Source organism: Manis javanica, chromosome 4, assembly GCF_040802235.1.
Source record: "Manis javanica isolate MJ-LG chromosome 4, MJ_LKY, whole genome shotgun sequence".
NCBI classification, from domain to species: domain Eukaryota; kingdom Metazoa; phylum Chordata; class Mammalia; order Pholidota; family Manidae; genus Manis; species Manis javanica.
The window spans coordinates 98,318,956-98,341,953 of record NC_133159.1 but is presented as its reverse complement, the minus strand read 5'-3'; the positions used below and the strand labels follow the sequence as shown (position 1 = coordinate 98,341,953).

Sequence of the window (22,998 nt, the reverse complement as noted above, 5' to 3'; positions counted from 1 at the left end):
AAAATACTTAAAAATAATATGCAGGAATAACCTTCACACAGCAGAAAGTGTTTAGCAAAATAGTCTTGCATTTCTCACCTATCTCCTCTTTCTTTGAAGATCCATGAATCAAAACTGCAGTGCAATTTTTAAACTTCCCAAATATTTAAATGCCATTGGTAATAAGATGAATTCCTTATGCTGTCTCTCCTAAGTAGTGACTGCTAGGAAACAATAAGAAAGTAAATTCTGGATATTTTAAGTGAAGAGAAAAAGCCCTAAACTACTTTCAGAGGTAACACAGAACCAAAAGACCCAAAGCAAAGCATAATGTAAAAGTTATTTTTCTAAACACTAACTTGGCCTTCTGACAAATGTTATCTTCTTGTAATGACTAAATCCTAAAGCGTCTAGAAGGCCAAGTAATTTTTTCATAAATTGGATCAAATGTTACAAGTAGAGAAATTGTAGAGAATCTGGTGATGCAACACAAATTACAGAGCTGCATTTGGGTACTGATTTATAGTATTTGGGAGAGCATGAGAAATAATTTCTCTGATGTTTACTGTTTTTCAAATGTATCCCAATGTAAATAAAGCACGATCCTGAGGAGGATACACTGGACTAGTTATTTACCTTTCCGTATTGGGCCCTCACCCCATCACGCGATAAAATTGCCGTAGTAGCAGAGCTTCCTGTAAACACAAGGTCACCACAGATCTCAATTTCAAACTTCCCCTACTCCCACCAAGGAATCTAAGCCCAGGAGTGAAAACTGGAATGCGTACTCAATCGCAGTTTTTGTGAGACTGGGGCGAAGGTTCTCGGTAACCGCTTAAGACAAACAAAACTAAGGAATTATTTACATCTTTGCTTTCTTTCGGAGGCGCCAAACTGTTGGATCAAAATCTCCGGCTCAGCTCTGCCAGAGGCCAGGAAAAGATGCAGAAAGACGAGCTTGGCCCAGGTTGGGACATGGATTTTTGGGGGTGGGGAGAAGAGGGGGGACCAAGGGCGGGGACGGAAAGGTGAGACGCCGTGACCTGAGCCCAGCATCCAGCCTCCAACCACCCCCGTCCCAGAGCGCGCTCGCGGCTCCAGCCACCACCCAGTCCCTCTCGCACGCTTCTCGGCGTATTGTCGCTCCTGGAAGCATGGCGAGCTGACCCGCGACTCGCGCGCCAGCCACAGGGTTTGGGGACTCCCGGCGGCTTCCATTTCCTCGACCCGCCAGATCCCATCCTCTGTCATACTCCCTAGAGAGGGTGGGGCCGCTCCTCTTCCCCTTTTCGGCCTACCTTGCTGGGGTGACCCGCCAGCGCCGGCAGCTGGGTCCGGAGACTGCTGGAGGACGGGCATAGGGCGGGGCGCCGAGGCGCGCTCCTGAGCAGCCAGGCTAGGCCCTGGGCGCGTGCTTACCACCCCGAGGAGCGCGCCCGCGCCGCCGCTCGTTCCGACCCGTGTTCTTTTACGGCAATCGCGAAAGTGTCGTGAACGTACTGCCGCCGATTGGAGTCACCCAGTCGCCTGGAGGCGGAGGTCTCATTTGTAGGGGTGTGCTCTTTGGGGTCGGGGTAAGGCTGCGGGAATCGGTCTTGGGAAAACTGCCAAGTGTGAAGGACGTGCTGGGGCGCACGACTCTCAAGACGGGTGGAAAGGGGGCTGCATGCCTTGGGGTGGGGCACTGGAATATAGCTGTGTACGGGCTCCCAAGGCAAACGCAGTCCTCGGTCGCGCGGCGTAGCCTCGCGCGCAGGGTTGTGGGGAGGGCAAGGGGCTCCTGTCCCTCTGGCCTCCGGTGAACAGATTGAGCTAGTCAAGTGCCCGCGCGGGAGCAAGGGGCCTGCTGTGTGGGAGTCGGGGTGGGGAGAGCCTTGGAGGGCCAGAGCTGGCGGGCCAGGGCTGGGGACGCTCCCCCCACGGAGCCAACCTTACCTGTCAGGTCTTCACCGTCCTGCTCGAGTGCTGCCAAGTCCACAAACCGTGTTGCCTTCCTTCTGGAATGGGGTGCTGGTGTTTCGTGGCTGGCCCACTTCTTGGTCAGCAACTTCTCTAGAAATTCCAGCGTATGTTGACAAGCTCTGATATTGCCAGTTAGGGTTCATTTCAGCAGTACTCTTGGAAGGAGAAAGGACAGGAGGTTTACTACTGTTTCCCGGTGTTCCTAGGAACACCAGATGAATGGGATCTTTACATTTAGCCGTATTTAACTTATATTCTCCAATTCTATGCTGGGCGGTTTTGTGTAATTTTTGCCGTTTTGCACCACTGGTATCGAATATATAATTTTACTTGAAGTATCTTAGTACTTTAATGAATCTATATTAAACGCTAGTAGGCAAATTCATATTTCAACAAATATTAGTCTTGTATCTGGTAAATGGATTTTCAGTTTCTACTTTCGAACTAGTAGGAATAAGTTCAGTGTGTGTATTGAATTGACTACCGAGTTTGACTGTGGTAAGGGCATTTAGAGCATTACTGCTTTTGAACCATTGACGTTCACATAAAATTCCAGATACTGAAGTACTAAAACATTTTGCTACATACTTGTTGTATACTGAGAAAAACTAGGCAAAACCGCTTGTACAATTTGTCTTTACAACCCTTCCATTTAGGAAATAAATTAGATAAATCTGCCTCTTGGATTAACCGGTCCTGACAGAGGTGTCTTTGTTTTCCAGTTAATAGGTTATTACTGAATATTTGCAACTGTGGTTTCATAAATTCATTATCCTTTCACGCTCACAGACACTCTTAAAATTTACATTATAAACACTTGTAACCCCAATTACATTTTATTGCATAGTCAGTTTGTTTTCTAGGCAGCAGTAGACTTGTTTGAGCTGGTTAAAAGTGCTGGTGATGTTCTTTTTGAGGGTCATGCTGTGCTGTCTTTTTTAAGGGAGTAGGAAAACAATATATAAAATGCCGGGACTTTTTTTTTTCTTTCTGGAGGAAGTTGTTTCCTTTTTTTAAGAAATGCAGAATTTCACTTCAGCAAAACAGCAGATCTAATTGTATTACACAGTACTGTTTTTGCTTCCAAGTCTGCTGAAAAGGCTTTTGTTTTTGCTAACTTGTTCTATGTATCACTTGTTAAATAATGCTGAATGTAATCCTGTGGCCCTATTTGTTTTCCTTACTTTTTTCTTTGTTTCTTTTTTACTTTTTATCATTTGCTGTGCCTCCCAAATAGTGTTGGCCGTTAGTATTTTCCTTTAGCAGTGACATAAATGTTGGAAGGAGCTATGTAGTTACCAGTTTCTGTGAAAGGACTGTAAACACACTGCTGAATCAGTGCAGCTCAGAACTTGGCACTATTAGACGTGGGGGATGGAAATTTTGGAATTTCACACTACGGGTTGGATATTGTATAAGCTTATGCTCTACTGAGCAGTTGGAGATTCCTTGTTTAGTGTAAAACTTGTCAGATGTTCCCAAATGGTGAACACAGGAATAATGTAGGCAGTATGCCATTATCTTCAGCTGCTCTAAGCACAGATGTTCTACATTGTAGATTTAAGGTCCACAGATTATGTGTAATTTTATTAAAGGTATTCATTAAGTATCTCTGATTATATTTTTGTACCTTTGTTGGACTTTTCACGTGAATAAATATTCAAGCCTGCATGAAGAAAAGTTGTTGTTAGACCATATGTATCCCTGCTTCTAGACTCCCACAATGGTTTGTTCACAGCGTGTTATGACTGAACTGTTTTATAAGACAGCCCTCACCCACCACACACACACACACACACACACACACTCACACTCACTCACTCACTCACTCACTCACTCACTCACCTTGGAGCTTCTTGAGAACATGGATGGCATATTTCAGTTTCAGTTCACTCGGGGTCTAGAACAACTAAGGGCTCATTAATACTAGATGAATCATATTTGTTCATTGTTTTACAAATAAGTACTAATTACCTCCTCTGTGTTAGGAATAATATGAGATTCCAGGGAAAGAAAGTTATGATAGGTATGGCCTTAGCACTCATGGAGCTTAAAGATCAGTGGGGGTAAAAAATCCAAAACAAAAACAGTTCAAAATGTGATAAGTGCAGTGAAAGGAATATTACATAAAGTTATAATAGGAGAGGAATTTGCTGATTACAACTGGAAGGGATACAGCAGCTGTGGACTGTGATCAATAAATTGAATTCTGCATGATGGGAATTTTTTACAGTTTAAAATATTTACTTTACTATTATGAATTACGAAGACATATCCTCAGTTAACACATAGTCCGAGCTACAAAATTATAGAGCTCTTTATAAACTCATTGATGGTTTTTCCGTAACATCAGAATAAAATCTCAACTCCTTGCCATGGTCTATAAATCTCTGTATTATTGGGCTTTTCCAGTTTCATTTTATCCTACTCTTCCATCTGGTTTACTGCCGTCCAGCCATAGTGATCTCAAAGGTGCCTGAACAAGACAGACTTTCTTTCCTCAGGGCCTGTTCCCTTTTCTTGGACTGTTCCTCCTGCTTTAGGAATGGCTAGCTCATTCTCTTCCTGAATGTGGTATAAGTGCTTCCTTTTCATAAACTTCAATCACCTTATCTAAAATAGGCACTACCAACTATTTCTGGCTCCAACTCTGTTTACCTCATGGTGCCCAACACTAAGTGTAATATTAATTTGCTTATTTACCTGTTTTCAGTTATTTTCACATTGGACCTGGGAGAATGTCTTGTTTGCTTGCACTCAATATTGGTTGAATGCATTTGGAACTTGGAATCCATTTTTCTCATAAAAACTATGACCAGTGGCTAGGTTTCTAGACTAGTCAGCAATAATTTTAATTTCTTACCTTAATTTTTTTAGTTCCTTATAGTGTGGCAAGAAAAGGACATTTTGTCTTTCTCTTGGGCATAGGCCTGACTAAATAAAAATCTCAAGTGGCCAGAATAATTTTTTTTTAATGTTTGTACCTCCTTTCTATATTCCCATCCCACATCCTTTTTCCCTTCTTCTTCATGTAGTCCAGTCTTCCAGTTGTAGTCACCTACCCTGTCCTGCTCTCTTGAGGTATGCTTGTTTTTTCATTTGCTGAAATTCAGAAGTTGTTTTTTCCTGAGCTGATTTTTGTGGCAAGAGCCTCTTGGTCTCATGGGAGGTATAATAAGATTAAGGAAAAGTGGAGATGCACCTGTGGCAGTGACAGCAACCTCTGTGGCTATGTGTTGAAAGCAAAGTGGCCATCTATGTTAGGGGCTACCTGTCCCTGAATTTATACTTGCCATCTTGTTGCTAATCGTTTCTCAGGGACAATGTTAACAAATTGAAATGTTAAACGCATTGACTTTTCTTCATGTATGAATTGTATAACCACTAGATCTAGAAAGGTTTGTCAAAAATGTAGATTTTTCTTAAAAGAGAAATAGATGGTAAAAAAAAAAAAATAGGTCAGAGAGGGAAAACACCCATAAGGAAAGTATCAGTTTATCATAAAGCCCTGCCAAATGCTCAAATTTAAAACCATTAGGATCAGTTGCTTGCAGCTGTTTAGTGCCAAAAGCAGGCCAGCACCCTCAATATGTTAATTTTTTCTTTTCTTTTTTTTTAACAATAGGAGAATGGAACACTACAATAATAAAATATAAATTGATTTGACTAAACTTTTTATTCCCTATTTAAGTTGAATACTGTTAAGAGCTGATTGATTATAGCTCACCAGTAAGCAAATGCATCATTCAATTTGACTATAGAAAATTTGGCTACTATTAAGCTAAGTATTTTGGTGGTTATCAGTATGTCATTTAATCTAAAATGATCTTATAACCAGTTTGACGTCATATGAATATTACTTGAAAACAGTTTTAATCTGTTGCTTTGTGATACAGTTGGGTGTTTGGAAGAATTCTTTGAAATAGTAGGAAATTAGCTTTGATTTGCTTTGGTTTGAAAATTATTTCAGATTTTTATTTCAGAGCACTTTGGTTAAATTGTGACATTGGTGGTTCTTTTAAGATTTAAAAATATTTAATGCAGTTAATGACTGTAGTAACTATTTTCTGAACCAATGATTAATACATGATTGACTGAAATTTTGGATGCCACTTTAGATCATTAGTGACATTGAAATTTTGGAATTTGATATTTATGGGAATAGAGGGAAGAAGTCTTAGGCATGTTTTGATACTAGGTGCATTTTGAGATGTCCTAGACCCTGTATTAACATTCTGTGTTCCCATAGTGCAGCATTTCTGGGAATTTCACATTGTATTCCGGATAGCTTTCTACCAGAAGATCAAAGTATACCTCTCTTGGTTCAATGCCACTATCCTTTTAGTTCTATTAAAATTCCTTTTTTTTAATCCTTTTACAGCTTCATTTTCTCCTGCTCACTAACCATAAGTTTCCCACAAGACTCTTTATTCTTTCCCTTTTCTCTTCACTTAATACCTTAAAAAACTTTCCTACTTTCTACTCTTTAACTAGTTGATAACATGAAGTTTTCATCTGGGACACAAACTGTAGTCAAACATCTCTACTTAAAAGTTGCATGTTTGTCTTTCCTACCTCATCCTGAGACCCCCTCTTATAGCCCTCTCTCTGCTAAAGCCAAAATAACAAACTGATTTTCCTTCACAACGTTCCCTTTTGACAGTAGGTCCACTAGTCTATAACTGTTGACTCCCTTTTTCTTTTGTACCTTTGACCCTCATAGCAAATCCCTAACTACTTTTTCTGATTCTTCCTTCTACATAGAAATTACATAGAGATTTGACTGCCTTTCATGTTTGTTTTTACCACCCTAGTCTAATTCCTCACTACTTAATATCTTTGAGATCACCACACTGATTTTTAAGTGTTCCCATGACTTTCTCCATTCTGAATATATATAACTACGCTATTAATCTTGAAGACGTTCTTGTCATTATTTTCTTAGGGTGCTTAGTGACTTATAATAAGTATGTTATCTCTACTCTTTTCCAAGTCAAGTGCAAGTACCTCAGGGATTAAACACAAGGTCCTTTATGAGCAATCATTTAATGCACTTATATTTTTTCTTACCACCTTAATTCATCAAGTCTGCTAATATATTAGCAATATATATATACACACACACACACACATACACACACACACACACACACACACACACATATATATATATATATATATATATACTGTCCTCTTCATTTTTTTCCTTGCTGTGTTCCCCTGCCTGGAATACCATCTATATCCCTTTCCACTAAAGGTTTTATCTTTTAATTTAGCTTAAACAGAAACCCTGCATTTGTTTGAACCTCACTTACCAGCTATTGAGTTTGGACAAATCAGTTAGCCTCTCTGTGCCTTAGTTTAATTTTCTGTAAAGGTGGGGATAATTAGTACTCCTCACCTTCTAAGGTTGCTATGAGAAATAAATAAGTTAATATATAAAACATACTTAAAGTGTTTAGTACATAGTAAGTGCTCAGGAAATGGTAGCTATTAGCATTAAATATAAACCTAGTTTAAAACCCATTTTATTCAAGCCATTACTCTAATATTAATTCTAATTTGCTAGCTATCTTTGCGTATGCCTTTGGACCTCATTTTCCATATATGTGAGATGATTAGGTCATTTCTAAGATTTCTTCTGTTATACTACTGTCAGTATGAGATAGAAAACAAAATAATGAGGCTTGAAGTCGCAAACTGTAAAGTAGCAGGAAGCATGTTACTATAAAAATAATTTTAATATTTTTCACTTACTTTTCCTTACTTTCCCCTAATATTTTTCACTTTACAACTGAGTTTATTTGACTTCTTTTGGTTCACACCATCAAAAGAACTAGAACTAAAAACAGATCCCTGGTTTTCTGATCCCTGTTTGATATGTATTGCTCTATTACGAGTTTGTTTTTGTTTTTTTTTTAATTTTCTGACCTTGAGTGAGTGGCTGACAAATACGTCTTTTTTTTACTTCAGGTAAAGACGAATCACAAAAGCTATTAAACAAGATAAATTATTTTCTCCAAATTAAAGAAAGCCAAGATCCATGAGTGGGCATCGGTCAGCGAGGAAACGATGTGGAGACTCTCACCCGGAGTCCCCTGTGGGCTTCGGGCATATGAGTACTCCAGGGTGTGTATTAAATAAATTGTTTCAGTTACCTACACCACCATTGTCAAGACACCAATTAAAGCGGCTAGAAGAACACAGGTATCAGAGTGCTGGACGGTCCTTGCTTGAACCCTTAATGCAGGGGTATTGGGAATGGCTGGTTGGAAGAGTTCCTTCCTGGATTGCCCCAAATCTCATCACCATCATTGGATTGTCAATAAATATCTGTACAACTGTTTTATTAGTCTTCTACTGCCCTACAGCTACAGAACAGGTAAGAGGAAATTTTTAAAAACAGATGTGAATATTTGTTTATACCAGAAAACCTGTAGTTACAATTTTTAGGTCATTTTAGCTAAAGATAAGATAATCTGACAGCTATTTGTCAACTGTTTTAAAATATCCTATCGCACAAATACTGTTAATAAAGCTCATAACTACAGTCTACCTTATTCACTCTGCTTATCAGAAACTAGAAGCAAAGGGTCAAATTTGATCCTAAAAGGAATATTCCTTTTTTTTTTTTTTTTTTCATGAAGGGTAAAAAATACTTTTAATTGGGTAGCTCTGTTAACTAGTCACTTGCCTAAGTTATTTTTTTTTTTTTGAGAGGGCATCTCTCATATTTATTGATCAAATGGTTGTTAACAACAATACAATTCAGTATAGGGGGGGTCAATGCTCAATGTACAATCATTAATCCATCTCAAGCCTAATTCTCATCAGTCTCCAATCTTCTGAAGCATAACGAACAAGTTCTTACATGGTGAACGAATTCTTACATAGTGAATAAATTCTTACATGGTGAACAGTACAAGAGCATTCATCACAGAAACTTTCGGTTTTGACCACGTATTATGACCTATAAACAATCAGGTCAAATATGAATATTCGTTTCATTTTTGGACTTGATTTATATGTTGATCGCACATTTCTCCCTTTATTATTATTATTATTTTTTTTATTTTTAATAAAATGCTGAAGTGGTAGGTAGATACAAGATAAAGGTAGAAAACATAGTTTAGTGCTGTAAGAGGGCAAATGTAGACGATCAGATAGATGATCAGGTGTGTGCCTATGGACTAAGTATTAATCCAAGCTAGACAAGGGCAGCAAAACATCCACGGATGCAGAAGATTTCTCTCAAAGCAAGGGGGGGTGAGGTTCTGAGCCTCACCTCTGTTGATCCCCAATTTCTCACCTGATGGCCCCCCTGCGACTGTGCCTGTCTTAGGTTGTTCCTCCCTTGAGGAATCTTACCCGTCTCTGGCTAACCAGTCATCTTCCAGGGCCACACAAGGAGATGTAAAGTTGGTAAGTGAGAGAGAAGCCATATTGTTTGAAAAGGTTAGCTTTTTACTTCTTTGCAGATTTATGCCCTGTGGCTTCTATGACCAGCACTTGTCTCGAGGTATCTTTACCACCTGGAGGAATTATGATGCTCGGTAAATTCGATATGAGGCATGAATTCTATTTAAGGGTTGTAATTAGGAAGGAAGAAGAAAAGCTATAGATGTAGCATATGGAAGAAAACATGGGAGGATTGATTATTTCTTTGACATATCTTCGTGTAGAGTACCTTAAATATGTATAGGTTTTAAACTAACTAATTTACACACACATATTAACGTAATAGGAATACAGTGACATAAACAAAGCAAATCTATAATTACCATCCATCTCCAGTGAAGCCAAGAAAACCATTTAGGCACCCTAGGCATTTGTGAAAATTTGTCTATGATATGATGGATATTGTCCAGCTGTGCTTGAACAGTCTGAGAGAAATCAGACAAATTAAAGCAGCCCAGTTCTGGGATCTGTTCACAGCCCATATGTTCTTTTAACCGTAGATAGTCTATAGTCATAAGATTTTGGAGTGCTACAACTTGCACCCCTCCCAACTCCTGGTTGAGTTCCAACAGTACAGATCCGATCAAATTCGTTGTCTCACTGTATGCACATGCCAGCCTAGACATCTCCCTCCTCACTCCTACAGCAAGTCCAGGAGACGGTGGGCTGGATGCAGCCACAACCGCAGCATCGTCCGGATCCCTGTGGAGGCTTTTTGATGATCATCCCCCGGCACAAGTCCTCCAGAGAGTGCTGATGCCGGAAGCTCCTCCTCATATCGTATCTTAGTTCATTTTCTGGGTATCCGAGCTAGGCCTTGATCTTCTGCATAGAAACAAAAAGACCCTTTGCCCACACTTTGACATGCCCTCTATACCGCTGTGCAGAACTCATTGGAGGTCAGCACACAGTAACTGCTTTTTTTTTTTTTTTATTATTAAGAGAAAGGAATATTATCAGAAAAGAGTACCTCCATAGCTGATCATCTGAGACCCTTTAAGTGATCAACATTAAGGATATTTAAAGCATGCGTTGATCTTTGATTTACCAATAGTTTTATCCTGTTAAGGAGTAATCCCCCTTTTCTTTCTTTCTTTCTTTTTTTTTTTTTTTTAATTTTTAATCTACACTTACATGAAGAATACTATGTTTACTATGCTCTCCCCTATATCAGGTCCCCCCTAACAACCACATTACGGTTACTGCCCATCAGCTTAGCAAAACTGTTGTAGAGTCACTACTTATCCTCTCTGTGTTGTGCAGCCCACCCTCCCCTTTCTCCCTCCCCCCCATGCATGCTAATCTTAATACCCCCCTTCTTCTTCTCCCCCCTTATCCCTCCCTGCCCACCCATCCTCCCCAGTTCCTTTCCCTTTGGTACCTGTTAGTCCATTTTTGGATTCTGTAATTCCGCTGCTGTTTCGTTCCTTCAGTTTTTCCTTTGTTCTTATACTCCTCAGATGAGTGAAATCATTTGGTATTTCTCTTTCTCCGCTTGGCTAATTTTACTGAGCATAATACTCTCCAGCTCCATCCATGTTGCTACAAATGGTTGGATTTTTCCACTTCTTATGGCTGAGTAGTATTCCATTGTGTATATGTACCACATCTTCTTTATCCATTCATCTACCGATGGACATTTAGGTTGCTTCCAATTCTTGGCTATTGTAAATAGTGCTGCGATAAACATAGGGGTGCGTCTGTCTTTCTCAAACTTGATTGCTGCGTTCTTAGGGTAAATTCCTAGGAGTGGAATTCATGGGTCAAATCGTAGGTCTGTTTTGAGCATTTTGATGAACCTCCATACTGCTTTCCACAATGGTTGAACTAATTTACATTCCCACCAGCAGTGTAGGAGGGTTCCCCTTTCTCCACAACCTCGCCAACATTTGTTGTTGTTTGTCTTTTGGATGGCAGCTATCTTTACTGGTGTGAGGTGATACCTCATTGTAGTTTTAATTTGCATTTCTCTGATAATTAGCGATGTGGAGCATCTTTTCATGTGTCTCTTGGCCATCTGTATTTCTTTTTTAGAGAACTGTCTGTTCAGTTCCTCTGCCCATTTTTTAATTGGGTTATTTTTTGTTTGTTTGTTGAGGCGTGTGAGCTCTTTATATATTCTGGACGTCTTTATCGGATCTGTCATTTTCAAATATATTCCCCCATACTGTAGGGTTCCTTTTTGTTCTATTGATGGTGTCTTTCGCTGTACAGAAGCTTTTCAGCTTGATGTAGTCCCACTTGCTCATTTTTGCTGTTGTTTTCCTTGCCCGGGGAGATATGTTCAAGAAGAGGTCACTCATGCTTATGTCTAAGGGATTTTTGCCTATGTTTTTTTCTAAGAGTTTTATGGTTTCATGACTTACATTCAATTCTTTGATCCATTTTGAATTTACTTTTGTGTATGGGGTTAGACAGTGATCCAGTTTCATTCTCTTACATGTAGCTGTCCAGTTTTGCCAACACCATCTGTTGAAGAGACTGTCATTTCCCCATTTTATGTCCATGGCCCCTTTATCGAATATTAGTTAACCATATATGTTCGGGTTAATGTTTGGAGTCTCTCTTCTGTTCCATTGGTCTGTGGCTTTGTTCTTGTGCCAGTACCAAATTGTCTTGATTACTGTGGCTTTGTAGTAGAATTTGAAGTTAGGGAGTGAGATCCCCCCCACTTTATTCTTCCTTCTCAGGATTGCTTTAGCTATTTGGGGTCTTTGCTGGTTCCATACGAATTTTAGAACTTTTTGTTCCAGTTCATTGAAGAATGCTGTTGGTAATTTGATAGAGATTGCATCGAATCTGTATATTGCTTTGGGCAGGAGGGCCATTTTGATGATATTAATTCTTCCTAGCCAGGAGCACGGGAGGAGTTTCCATTTGTTAGTGCCCTCTTTCATATCTCTTAAGAGTGTCCTGTAGTTATCAGAGTATAGGTCTTTCACTTCCTTGGTTAGGTTTATTCCTAGGTATTTTATTCTTTTTGATGCTATTGTGAATGGAATTGTCTTCCTGATTTCTCTTTCTATTAGTTTATTGTTAGTGTATAGGAAAGCCACAGATTTCTGTGTATTAATTTTGTATCCTGCAACTTTGCTGAATTCCGATATTAGCTCTAGTAGTTTCGGAGTGGAGTATTTAGGGTTTTTTATGTACAATATCATGTCACCTGCAAATAGTGGCAGTTTAACTTCTTCTTTACCAGTCTGGATTCCTTGTATTTCTTTGTTTTGTCTAACTGCCGTGGCTGGGACCTCCAGTACTATGTTAAATAACAGTGGGGAGAGTGGGCATCCCTGTCTTGTTCCCGATCGCAGAGGAAAGGCTTTCAGCTTCTCGCTGTTCAGTATGATGTTGGCTGTGGGTTTATCATATATGGCCTTTATTATGTTGAGGTACTTGCCCTCTATTCCCATTTTGTTGAGAATTTTTATCATGAATGGATGTTGAATTTTGTCAAATGCTTTTTCAGCATCTATGGAGATGATCATGTGGTTTTTTTCCTTCTTTTTCTTGATGTGGTGGATGATGTTGATGGATTTTCGAATGTTGTACCATCCTTGCATCCCTGGGATGAATCCCACTTGGTCATGGTGTATGATCCTTTTGATATACAGTTGAATTCTGTTTGCTAATATTTTCTTGAGTATTTTTGCATCTACATTCATCAGGGATATTGGTCTGTAATTTTCTTTTTTGGTGGAGTCTTTGCCTGGTTTTGGTATTAGGGTGACGTTGGCTTCATGGAATGAGTTTGGGAGTATTCCTTCTTCTTCTATTTTTTGGAACACTTTAAGGAGAATGGGTATTATGTCTTCTCTGTATGTCTGACAAAATTCCGAGGTAAATCCATCCGGCCCCGGGGTTTTGTTCTTGGGTAGGTTTTTGATTACCATTTCAATTTCTTTGCTCGTAATTGGTTTAACTTTTGTGTTTCTTCCTTGGTCAGTCTTGGGAGGTTGTATTTTTCTAGGAAGGTGTCCATTTCTTCTAGGTTTTCCAGCTTGTTGGCATATAGGTTTTCATAGTAGTCTTTAATAATTCTTTGTATTTCTGTGGAGTCTGTCGTGATTTTTCCATTCTCATTTCTGATTATGTTGATTTGTGTTGATCCTCTTTTTCTCTTAATAAGTTGGGCTAGAGGCTTATCTATTTTGTTTATTTTCTCAAAGAACCAGCTCTTGGTTTCGTTGATTTTTGCTATTGTTTTATTATTCTCAATTTTGTTTATTTCTTATCTGATCTTTATTATGTCCCTCCTTCTGCTGACTTTAGGCCTCATTTGTTCTTCTTTTTCCAGTTTTGATAATTGTGATGTTAGACTATTCATTTGGGATTGTTCTTCCTTCTTCAAGTGTGCCTGGATTGCTATATACTTACCTCTTAAGACTGCTTTCACTGCGTCCCACAGAAGTTGGGGCTTAGTGTTGTTGTTGTCATTTGTTTCTATATATTCCTTGATCTCTATTTTGATTTGTTCATTGATCCATTGATTATTTAGTAGCATGTTGTTAAGCCTCCATGTGTCTGTGAGCCTTTTTGTTTTCTTTGTAGAATTTATTTCTACTTTTATACCTTTGTGGTCTGAAAAATTGGTTGGTAGAATTTCAATATTTTGGAGTTTACTGAGGCTCTTTTTGTGAGCTAGTATGTTGTCTATTCTGGAGAATGTTCCATGTGCACTTGAGAAGAATGTATATCCTGTTGCTTTTGGATGTAGAGTTCTATAGATGTCTATTAGGTCCATCTGTTCTAGTGTGTTGTTCAGTGCCTGTGTGTCCTTACTTATTTTCTGCCCGGTGGATCTATCCTTTGGGGTGAGTGGTGTGTTGAAGTCTCCTAAAGTGAATGCATTGCAGTCTATTTCCCTCTTTAGTTCTGTTAGTTTTTGCTTCACATATGCTGGTGCTCCTGTATTGGGTGCATATATATTTAGAATGGTTATATCCTCTTGTTGGACTGAGCCCTTTATCATTATGTAGTAATCTTCTTTATCTCTTGTTACTCTCTTTGTTTTGAAGTCTATTTTGTCTGATGTTAGTACTGCAACCCCTGCTTTCTTCTCACTGTTGTTTGCCTGAAATATGTTTTTCCATCCCTTGGCTTTTAGTCTATGCTGGTCTTTGGGTTTAAGGTGAGCTTCTTGTAAGCAGCATATAGATGGTCTTGCTTTTTTATCCATTCTATTACTCTGTGTCTTTTGATTGGTGCATTCGGTCTATTTACATTTAGGGTGACTATTGAGAGATGTGTACTTATTGCCATTGCAGGCTTTAGATTCGTGGTTACCAAAGGTTCAAGGTTAGCTTCTTTAGTATCTTACTGCCTAACTTAGCTCGCTTATTGAGCTGTTATATACACTGTCTGGAGATTCTTTTCTTCTCTCCCTTCTTTCCTCCTCCTCCCTTCTTCATATGTTATGTGTTTTGTTCTGTGCTCTTTTTAGGAGTGCTCCCATCTAGAGCAGTCCCTGTAGGATGCCCTGTAGAGGTGGTTTGTGGGAAGCAAATTCCCTCAGCTTTTGCTTGTCTGGGAATTGTTTAATCCCGCCATCATATTTAAATGATAGTCGTGCTGGATACAGTATCCTTGGTTCAAGGCCCTTCTGTTTCATTGCATTAAGTATATCATGCCATTCTCTTCTGGCCTGTAGGGTTTCTGTCGAAAAGTCTGATGTTAGCCTGATGGGTTTTCCTTTATAGGTGACCTTTTTCTCTCTAGCTGCCTTTAAAACTCTTTCCTTGTCCTTGAGCCTTGCCATTTTAATTACTATGTCTTTGTGTTGTCCTCCTTGGATCCTTTCTGTTGGGGGTTCTGTGTAATTCCATGGTCTGTTCGATTATTTCCTCCCCCAGTTTGGGGAAGTTTTCAGCAATTATTTCTTCAAAGAGACTTTCTATCCCTTTTCCTCTTTCTTCTTCTTCTGGTATCCCTATAATACGAATATTATTCCTTTTGTCTTGGTCACATAGTTCTCTTAGTGTTGTTTCATTCCTGGAGATCCTTTTATCTCTATGTCAGCTTCTATACGTTCCTGTTCTCTGGCTTCTAGTCCTTCAATGGCCTCTTGCATCTTATCCATTCTGCTTATAAATCCTTCCAGGGATTGTTTCACTTCTGTGATCTCCTTCCTGACATCTGTGATCTCCCTCCGGACTTCATCCCACTGCTCTTGCATTTTTCTCTGCATCTCATCCTATTGCTCTTGCATTTTTCTCTGCATCTCTGTCAGCATGTTCATGATTTTTATTTTGAATTCTTTTTCAGGAGGACTGGTTAGGTCTGTCTCCTTCTCAGGTGTTGTCTCTGTGATCTTTGTCTGCCTGTAGTTTTGCCTTTTCATGGTGATAGAGATAGTTTGCAGAGCTGGTACAAGTGACCGCTGGAAGAGCTTCTCTTCTTGTTGGTTTGTGACCTTCCTCTCCTGGAGAATAGCGACCTCTAGTGGCTTTTCCTGTGCAGCTGTGCGCAGACAGGGCTTCTGCTTCCTGCCCAGTTGCTATGGGGTTTATCTCCACTGTTGCTGTAGGCGTGGCCTGGCTGGGGCTGCTCCTCCAATATGGTGGAGCCCCGTTGGAGTGGGAGTGGCCAGGAGGCTATTTATCTCCGTAAGGGGCCTCTGTGCTCTCTGCTGCCCAGGGGTTTAGAGTGCCCAAAGATCCCCAGATTCCCTGCCTCTCGTCTAAGTGACCTGTCCTGGCCCTTTAAGACTTCCAAAAAGCACTCTCCAAACCAAAACAACAACAGCAACAGTGAGAGAGGGAACAGAAAAAAAAAAAAAAGGAAAAAACACACGATTTTTTAGTCCTCAGGCGCCAGTCCCAGGCACCCGCTCACTGGTCCTGCTGCCCTGCCTCCCTAGCACCAGGGTCCCTGTCCCTTCAAGGCTTCCAAAAAGTATCCGTCCACCGGTTCCGCAGGGAAAAACGCAGGATATTCTTTGTCCTCAGGCGCCGGTCCCAGGCACCCGCTCACCAGTCCCGCCGCCCTGCCTCCCTAGTACCAAGGTCCCTTTCCCTTTAAGGCTTCCAAAAAGAGAAAAAAAAAGGGGAAAAACACGCGATTACGCGATTTCCTCCGTCCTCAGGTGCCGGTCTCAGGCACCCACCCACCGGTCCCGCAGGGAAAAACGTGGGATATTCTTTGTCCTCAGGCACCAGTCCCAGGCACCCGCTCACCTGTCCTGCTGCTCTGCCTCCCTAGCACCAGGGTCCCTGTCCCTTTAAGGCTTCCAAAAAGCACTCGCCAAAAAGAGAAAAAAAAAAGGGGAAAAACGCGCGATATTTCCTCCGTCCTCAGACGGTGTTCTCAGGCACCCGCCCACCGGTCTCGTAGGGAAAAATGCGCGATATTCTTTGTCCTCAGGTGCCGGTCCCAGGCACCCGCTCACCGGTCCCGCCACCCTGCCTCCCTAGCAATGGGGTCCCTGTCCCTTTAAGGCTTCCTAAAAGCACTCGCCAAAAAAAAAAAAACCGCTTCGGTTTCTTTCCACCTGCCGGGAGCTGGGTCCCGCCGGGCCGGGGCTTGTATCTTACCCCCTTCGCAAGGCGCTGGGTTCTTGCAAGTGTGGATGTGGTCTGGATGTTGTCCTGTATCCTGTGGTCTTTATTTTTGGAAGATTTTTCTTTGTTATATTTTCATAGCTCTATGTGTTTTGGGGAGGAGATTTCCACTGCTCTACTCACGCCGCCATCCTGGCTCCACCCCCCGGAATATTCCTTTTAATATCAGTAAATCTCAATTCCTTACAAGAATTTAATCCTATTTTTAAGAAATGAATAAAGTCTTAAAAAGTTCAAAATCATCAGAAAGTTTCTGGGAGTGAAATGGTACAGCTGTAAATCAGTCTTATCAAAAGTATTTTCCTCCCCCCCCCATTCCAGTGAGAATTGTTGAATATCTCTTTTTTCTTCCTGTAAACATGTGGCTGGTAGATCTCAAGTATGTTCTGTTTTGCTAACAAGGCAACGAAGTGTTAAGGAGAAGTCAATATAAGGTATTCCCTGTGCTGTATCCTGCTGTGGGTGCTGTAGAAAAGAACCAGGTATTGCTTACAGAGGCTTTCCTTGGGCTTTACATATTCAAGTCTCCCCACTGCTGTTCCCTCTTTTACCCTTTGTACCCATTACTTGAAACTAGAGCCTTCATCAGAATGGTTATATTGATGTGTATTTCTTTAATTTTAAAATTTTCTTGTGAAAAGGTGAACTGAGGTCGTTAGATGAAAGAGAATCAGAAACATTTGTTACACCTCTATTAATCGGAATGGTCAGTCACAAGGAACCCAAGAAGATAGGTGGTGATCCTCAACTAAAGACATCAGAAGTGATCTGAATCATATGAAATCATAATGGCCACTGTCTTGTCTTAAGCTTGAAGTAATAATTTTTTTTATAAAAGTAGTCTTTACAGGTGACTTGTCTTATGAGATAAAATTATCACCATTTAACCTTCTATCCGTTTGTTTTTCTCAGTACATTTGTTTCCACATATAACTATTAAAATAAATATTAAGGGTCACATTTACTTATAAAATGTCTTTTTTGGTCTTCCAGATGCTTGTACCCCCTCTCCTTTTAATACCTTTATTTTAATTCCTATTGTACTATACAAATACAATCCATACAGACTGTATGGATATTTGTCTGTTTTTCCCTAATTTTTTTGACTATCTTGGTCACACCAATGAGTAAACTTAGAAAACAAAAACCAATATGATTCTTTAAGTATATCCTGGGATTTGTTATCACATGTCCCTTGAGCTGTTTTACCTGTGGCTTACTGAAAGACGTGACAGTTACTTCCAGAGGAACCTGGTCCAGACCTCACACATCCTTAGAGGTTCAGCAGAACAATGGGGACATGTGTTGATTTTATTTTATTTATTTATTTATTTATTTTGTTGTCGTTAATGTACAAGTACTTGAACAACATTATGGTTACTAGACTCCCCCTATTACCAAGTCCCCACCACATACCCCATTACAGTCACTGTCGATCAGCATAATAAAATACTAAAGAATCCATACTTGTCTTTTCTGTGTTATACTGCCTTTCACATGTCGCCACCCGCTATATTATGTGTGCTAATCATAATGCCCCCTTTTCCCCCTTATCCCTCCCTTCCCACCCATCCTCCCCAGTCCCTTTCCCTTTGGTAACTGTTAGTCCATTCTTCAATTCTGTGAGTCTGCTGCTGTTTTGTTCCTTCAGTTTTTTCTTTGCTCTTATACCCCACAGATGAGTGAAATCATTTTATACTTGTCTTTCTCCGCCTGACTTATTTCACTGAGCATAATCCCCTCTAGCTCCATCCATATTGTTGCAAATGATAGAATTTGTTTTCTTCTTATAGCTGAATAATATTCCATGGTATATATGTACCACCTCTTCTTTATCCATTCATCTACTGATGGACACTTAGGTTGCTTCCACTTCTTGCCTATTGTAAATAGTGCTGCTACAAACATAAGAGTGCATATGTCTTTTTCAAACTGGGCTCTTGCTTTCTTACGGTAAATTCCTAGGAGTGGAATTCCTGGGTCAAATGGTATTTCTCTTTTTAGTTTTTTGAGGAACCTCCATACTGCTTTCCACAATGATTGAACTAATTTACATTCCCACCAGCAGTGTAGAAGGGTTCCCCTTTCTCCACATCCTCACCAACATTTGTTGTGGTTTATCTTTTGGATGTTGGCCATCCTAACTGGCATGAGGCGATATCTCATTGTGGTTTTAATTTGCATTTCTCTGATGACTTGTGATGTGGAGCATCTTTTCATGTGTCTGTTGACCATCTGAATTTCTTCTTTGGAGAAGTGTCTATTCAGCTCCTCTGCCCATTTTTTAATTGGCTTATTTGTATTTGTTTGTTAAGGTGTGTGAGCTCTTTATATAATTTGGATGTCAACCCCTTATTGGATATGTCATTTATGCATATATCCTCCCATATTGTAGGATGTCTTTTTGTTCTACTGATGGTGTCCTTTGCTGTACAGAAGCTTTTCAGTTTGATATAGTCCCACTTGTTCATTTTTGCTTTTGTTTCCCTTGCCTGGGGAGATATGTTCATGAAGAAGTTGCTCATGTTTATGTCCAAGAGATTTTTGCCTATGTTCTTTTCTAAGACTTTTATGGTTTCATGACTTACTTTCAGGTCTTGGATCCATTCTGAGTTTACTTTTGTGTATGGGGTTAGACAGTGATCCAGTTTCATTCTCTTACATGTAGCTGTCCAGTTTTGCCAACATCAGCTGTAGAAGAGGCTGTCATTTCCCAATTGTATATCCATGGCTCCTTTATCATATATTAATGGACCATATATGGTTGGGTTTATATCTGGACTCCCTAGTCTCTTCCGTTGGTCTGTGGGTCTGTTCTTGTGCCAGTACCAACTTGTCTTCATTACTGTGGCTTGTAGTAGAGCTTGAAGTCAGGGAGTGTAATTCACCCCCCACCACCACCACTTTATTCTTCCTTCTCAGGATTGCTTTGGCTATTCAGGGTCTTTTGTGGTTCCATATGAATTTTAGAATGATTTGCTCTAGTTCATTGAAGAATGCTGTTCGTATTTTGATAGGAATTGCATTGAATCGGTAGAGTGCTTTAGGCAGAATTGCCATTTTGACAATATTAATTCTTCCTATCCATGAGCACAGGATGTGTTTCCATTTATTAGTTTCTTCTTTAATTTCTCTCATGAGTGTCTTGTAGTTTTCAGAGTATAAGTCTTTCACCTCCTTGGTTAGGTTTATTCCTAGGTATTTTATTCTTTTTGATGCAGTTGGGAATGGAATTGTTTTCCTGATTTCTCTTTCTGCTAGTTCATCATTAGTGTATAGAATGCAACAGATTTCTGTGTATTAATTTTGTATCCCGCAACTTTGCTGAATTCAGATATTAGACATAGTAGTTTTGGAGTGGATTATTTAGGTTTTTTTATGTACAATATCATGTCATCTGCAAACAGGGACAGTTTAACTTCTTCCTTGCCAATCTGGATGCCTTTTATTTCTTTGTGTTGTCTGTTTGCCATGGCTAGGGCCTCCAGAACTATGTTAAATAAAAGTAGGGAGAGTAGGCATCCTTGTCTTATTCTTAATCTTAAAGGAAAAGCTTTCAAGCTTCTTAGTGTTAAGTATAACGTTGGCTGTGGGTTTGTCATATATGGCCTTTATTATGTTGAGGTACTTGCCCTCTATGCCCATTTTGTTGAGAGTTTTTATCATAAATGGATGTTGAGTTTTGTCACATGCTTTTTCAGCATCTATGGAGATGATCATGTGGTTTTTGTCTTTCTTTTTGTTGACCGTGGTGGATAATGTTGATGGATTTTCGCATGTTATAACATCCTTGCATTCCTGGGATTCATCCCACTTGATCATGTTGGATGATCTTTTTAATGTATTTTTGAATTCAAATTGCTAATATTTTGTTGAGTATTTTTGCATCTATGTTCATCAGGGATATTGGTCTGTAATTTTCTTTTTTTGTGCTGTCTTTGCTTGGTTTTGGAATTAAAGTGATGTTGGCTTCTTAGAATGAATTTGGGAGTATTCTCTCCTCTTCTACTTTTTAGAAAACTTTAAAGAGGATGTGTATTAGGTCTTCACTAAATGTTTGATAAAATTCAGCAGTGTAACCATCTGGTCCAGGTATTTTGTTCTTAGGTAGGTTTTTGATTACCAATTCAATTTCTTTGCTGGTAATTGGTCTATTCAGATTTTCTGTTTTTTCCTGGGTCAGCCTTGGAAGGTTGTATTTTTCTAGAGAGTTGTCCTTTTCTTCTAGGTTATCCAGTTTGTTACCATATAATTTTTCATAGTATTCTCTCATAATTCTTTGTATTTCTGTGGTGTCTATTGATTTTTCCTTTCTCATTTCTGATTCTGTTTATCTGTGTAGACTCTCTTTTTTTCTTGATACATCTGGCTAGGGGTTTCTCTATTTTGTTTATTTTCTCGAAGAACCAGCTCCTGGTTTCCTTGATTCTTTCTATTGTTTTATTCTTCTCAATTTATTTATTTCTGCTTAATTCTTTATTATGTTCCTGCTACTACTGACTTTGGGCCTCATTTGTCCTTCCTTTTCTAGTTTCATTAATTGTGAGTTTAGACTGTTCATTTGGGATTGTTCTTTCCTGAGGTAGGCCTGTATTGCAATCTGCTTCCCTCTTAGCCCGGCCTTCGCTGCATCCCACAGATTTTGTGGTGTTGAATTATTGTTGTCAATTTTCTCCATATATTGCTTAATCTCTGTCTTTATTTGGTCATTGATCCATTGATTATTTAGGAGCATGTTATTAAGCCTCCATGTGTTTGGGGGCTTTTTCATTTTCTTTGTGTAATTTATTTCTAGTTTCATACCTTTGTGATCTGAGAAGCTGTTCAGTACAATTTCAGTCTTTTTTAATTTACCGAGGTTCTTTTTGTGGTCTAGTATATGACCTATTCTTGAAAATGTTCCATGAGCACTTGAGAAGAATGTGTATCCTGCTGATTTTGGATGGAGTGTTCTGTAGATGTCCATTAGGTCCATCTGTTCTAATATGTTGTTCAATGCCTCTGTTTCTTTACTTATTTTCTGTCTGGTTGATCTGTCCTTTGGAGTTAGCGGTGTGTTGAAGTTTCCTAAAATGAATGCATTACATTCTATTTCTCCCTTTAATTCTGTTAGTATTTGTTTCACATATGTAGGGGCTTCTGTGTTGGGTGCGTAGATATTTATAATGGTTATATCCTCTTGTTGGACTGACCCCTTTATCATTATGTAATGTCCTTCTTTGTCTCTTGTGACTTTCTTTGTTTTGAAGTCTATTTTGTCTGATACAAGTACTGCAAATCCTGTTTTTTTCTCACTATTAGTTGCATGAAATATCTTTTCCCATCCCTTTACTTTCAGTCTGTGTATGTCTTTGGGTTTAAAGTGAGTCTCTTGTAGGCAGCATGTAGATGGGTCCTGTTTTTTTATCCATTCAGTGACTCTATGTCTTTTGATTGGTACTTTCAGACCATTTACATTTAGGGTGATTATCGATAGGTATGTACTTATTGCCATTGCAGTCTTTAGATTCATGGTTACCAAAGGTTCAAGGGTGATTGCCTTACTGTCTAACAGTATAATTTAACTCACTTCATATGCTATTACAAACACAACCTAAAGGTTCTTTTTTTTTTTCCTCCTTTTTTCTCCCTCCTCCATTCTTTGTATGTTATGAATGATATTCTGTACTCATTGTCTATCCCTTGTGTGACATCTGTTTAGCCTTAGGAATACTTCCATCTATAGCAGTCCCTCCAAAATGCACAGTAGACCTGGTTTGTGGGAGGTAAATTCTCTCAGCTTTTGCTCATCTGAGAATTGTTTAGTCCCTCCTTCAAATTTAAATGATAATCTTGCCGGATAGAGTATTCTTGGTTCAATGCCCTTCTGCTTCATTGAATTAAATGTATCATGCCACTCTCTTCTGGCCTGTAAGGTTTCTGTTGAGAAATCTGATGACAACCTGATGGGTTTTCCTTTGTATGTGATCATATTTCTCTCTCTAGATGCTTTTGAAAGTCTGTCTTTATCCTTGATCTTTTCCATTTTAGTTATTATATG

At 39.4% G+C, this 22,998-nt stretch overlaps 2 protein-coding genes across 10 annotated transcripts in view; one reads left to right on the top strand and one right to left on the bottom strand.

Annotated features, from left to right (window-relative positions):
* DRAM2 (DNA damage regulated autophagy modulator 2) overlaps positions 1 to 1,416 on the bottom strand; it is a 54,677-nt gene extending 53,261 nt beyond the window's left edge. For 3 of the 6 annotated variants that reach the window (XM_073234429.1, XM_037017020.2, XM_073234431.1), the window contains exon 1: positions 1,278 to 1,411. The gene's annotated coding sequence lies outside the window, so the exon portion shown is untranslated. Of the gene's footprint in view, positions 1 to 78; positions 204 to 1,277 lie in introns of all 6 variants that reach the window. The other 3 variants (XM_017676081.3, XM_073234430.1, XM_017676080.3) reach the window with 3 other exon arrangements.
* CEPT1 (choline/ethanolamine phosphotransferase 1) overlaps positions 653 to 22,998 on the top strand; it is a 48,204-nt gene continuing 25,858 nt past the window's right edge. Inside the window, exons 1-2 of one of the 4 annotated variants that reach the window (XM_037017016.2) lie at positions 653 to 946; positions 7,915 to 8,323. In XM_037017016.2, coding sequence (XP_036872911.1) covers positions 7,985 to 8,323 — 339 coding nt within the window. In that variant the 5' untranslated portion in view covers positions 653 to 946; positions 7,915 to 7,984. Of the gene's footprint in view, positions 947 to 1,411; positions 1,554 to 7,914; positions 8,324 to 22,998 lie in introns of those variants that run through there. The other 3 variants (XM_037017017.2, XM_073234428.1, XM_037017015.2) reach the window with 3 other exon arrangements.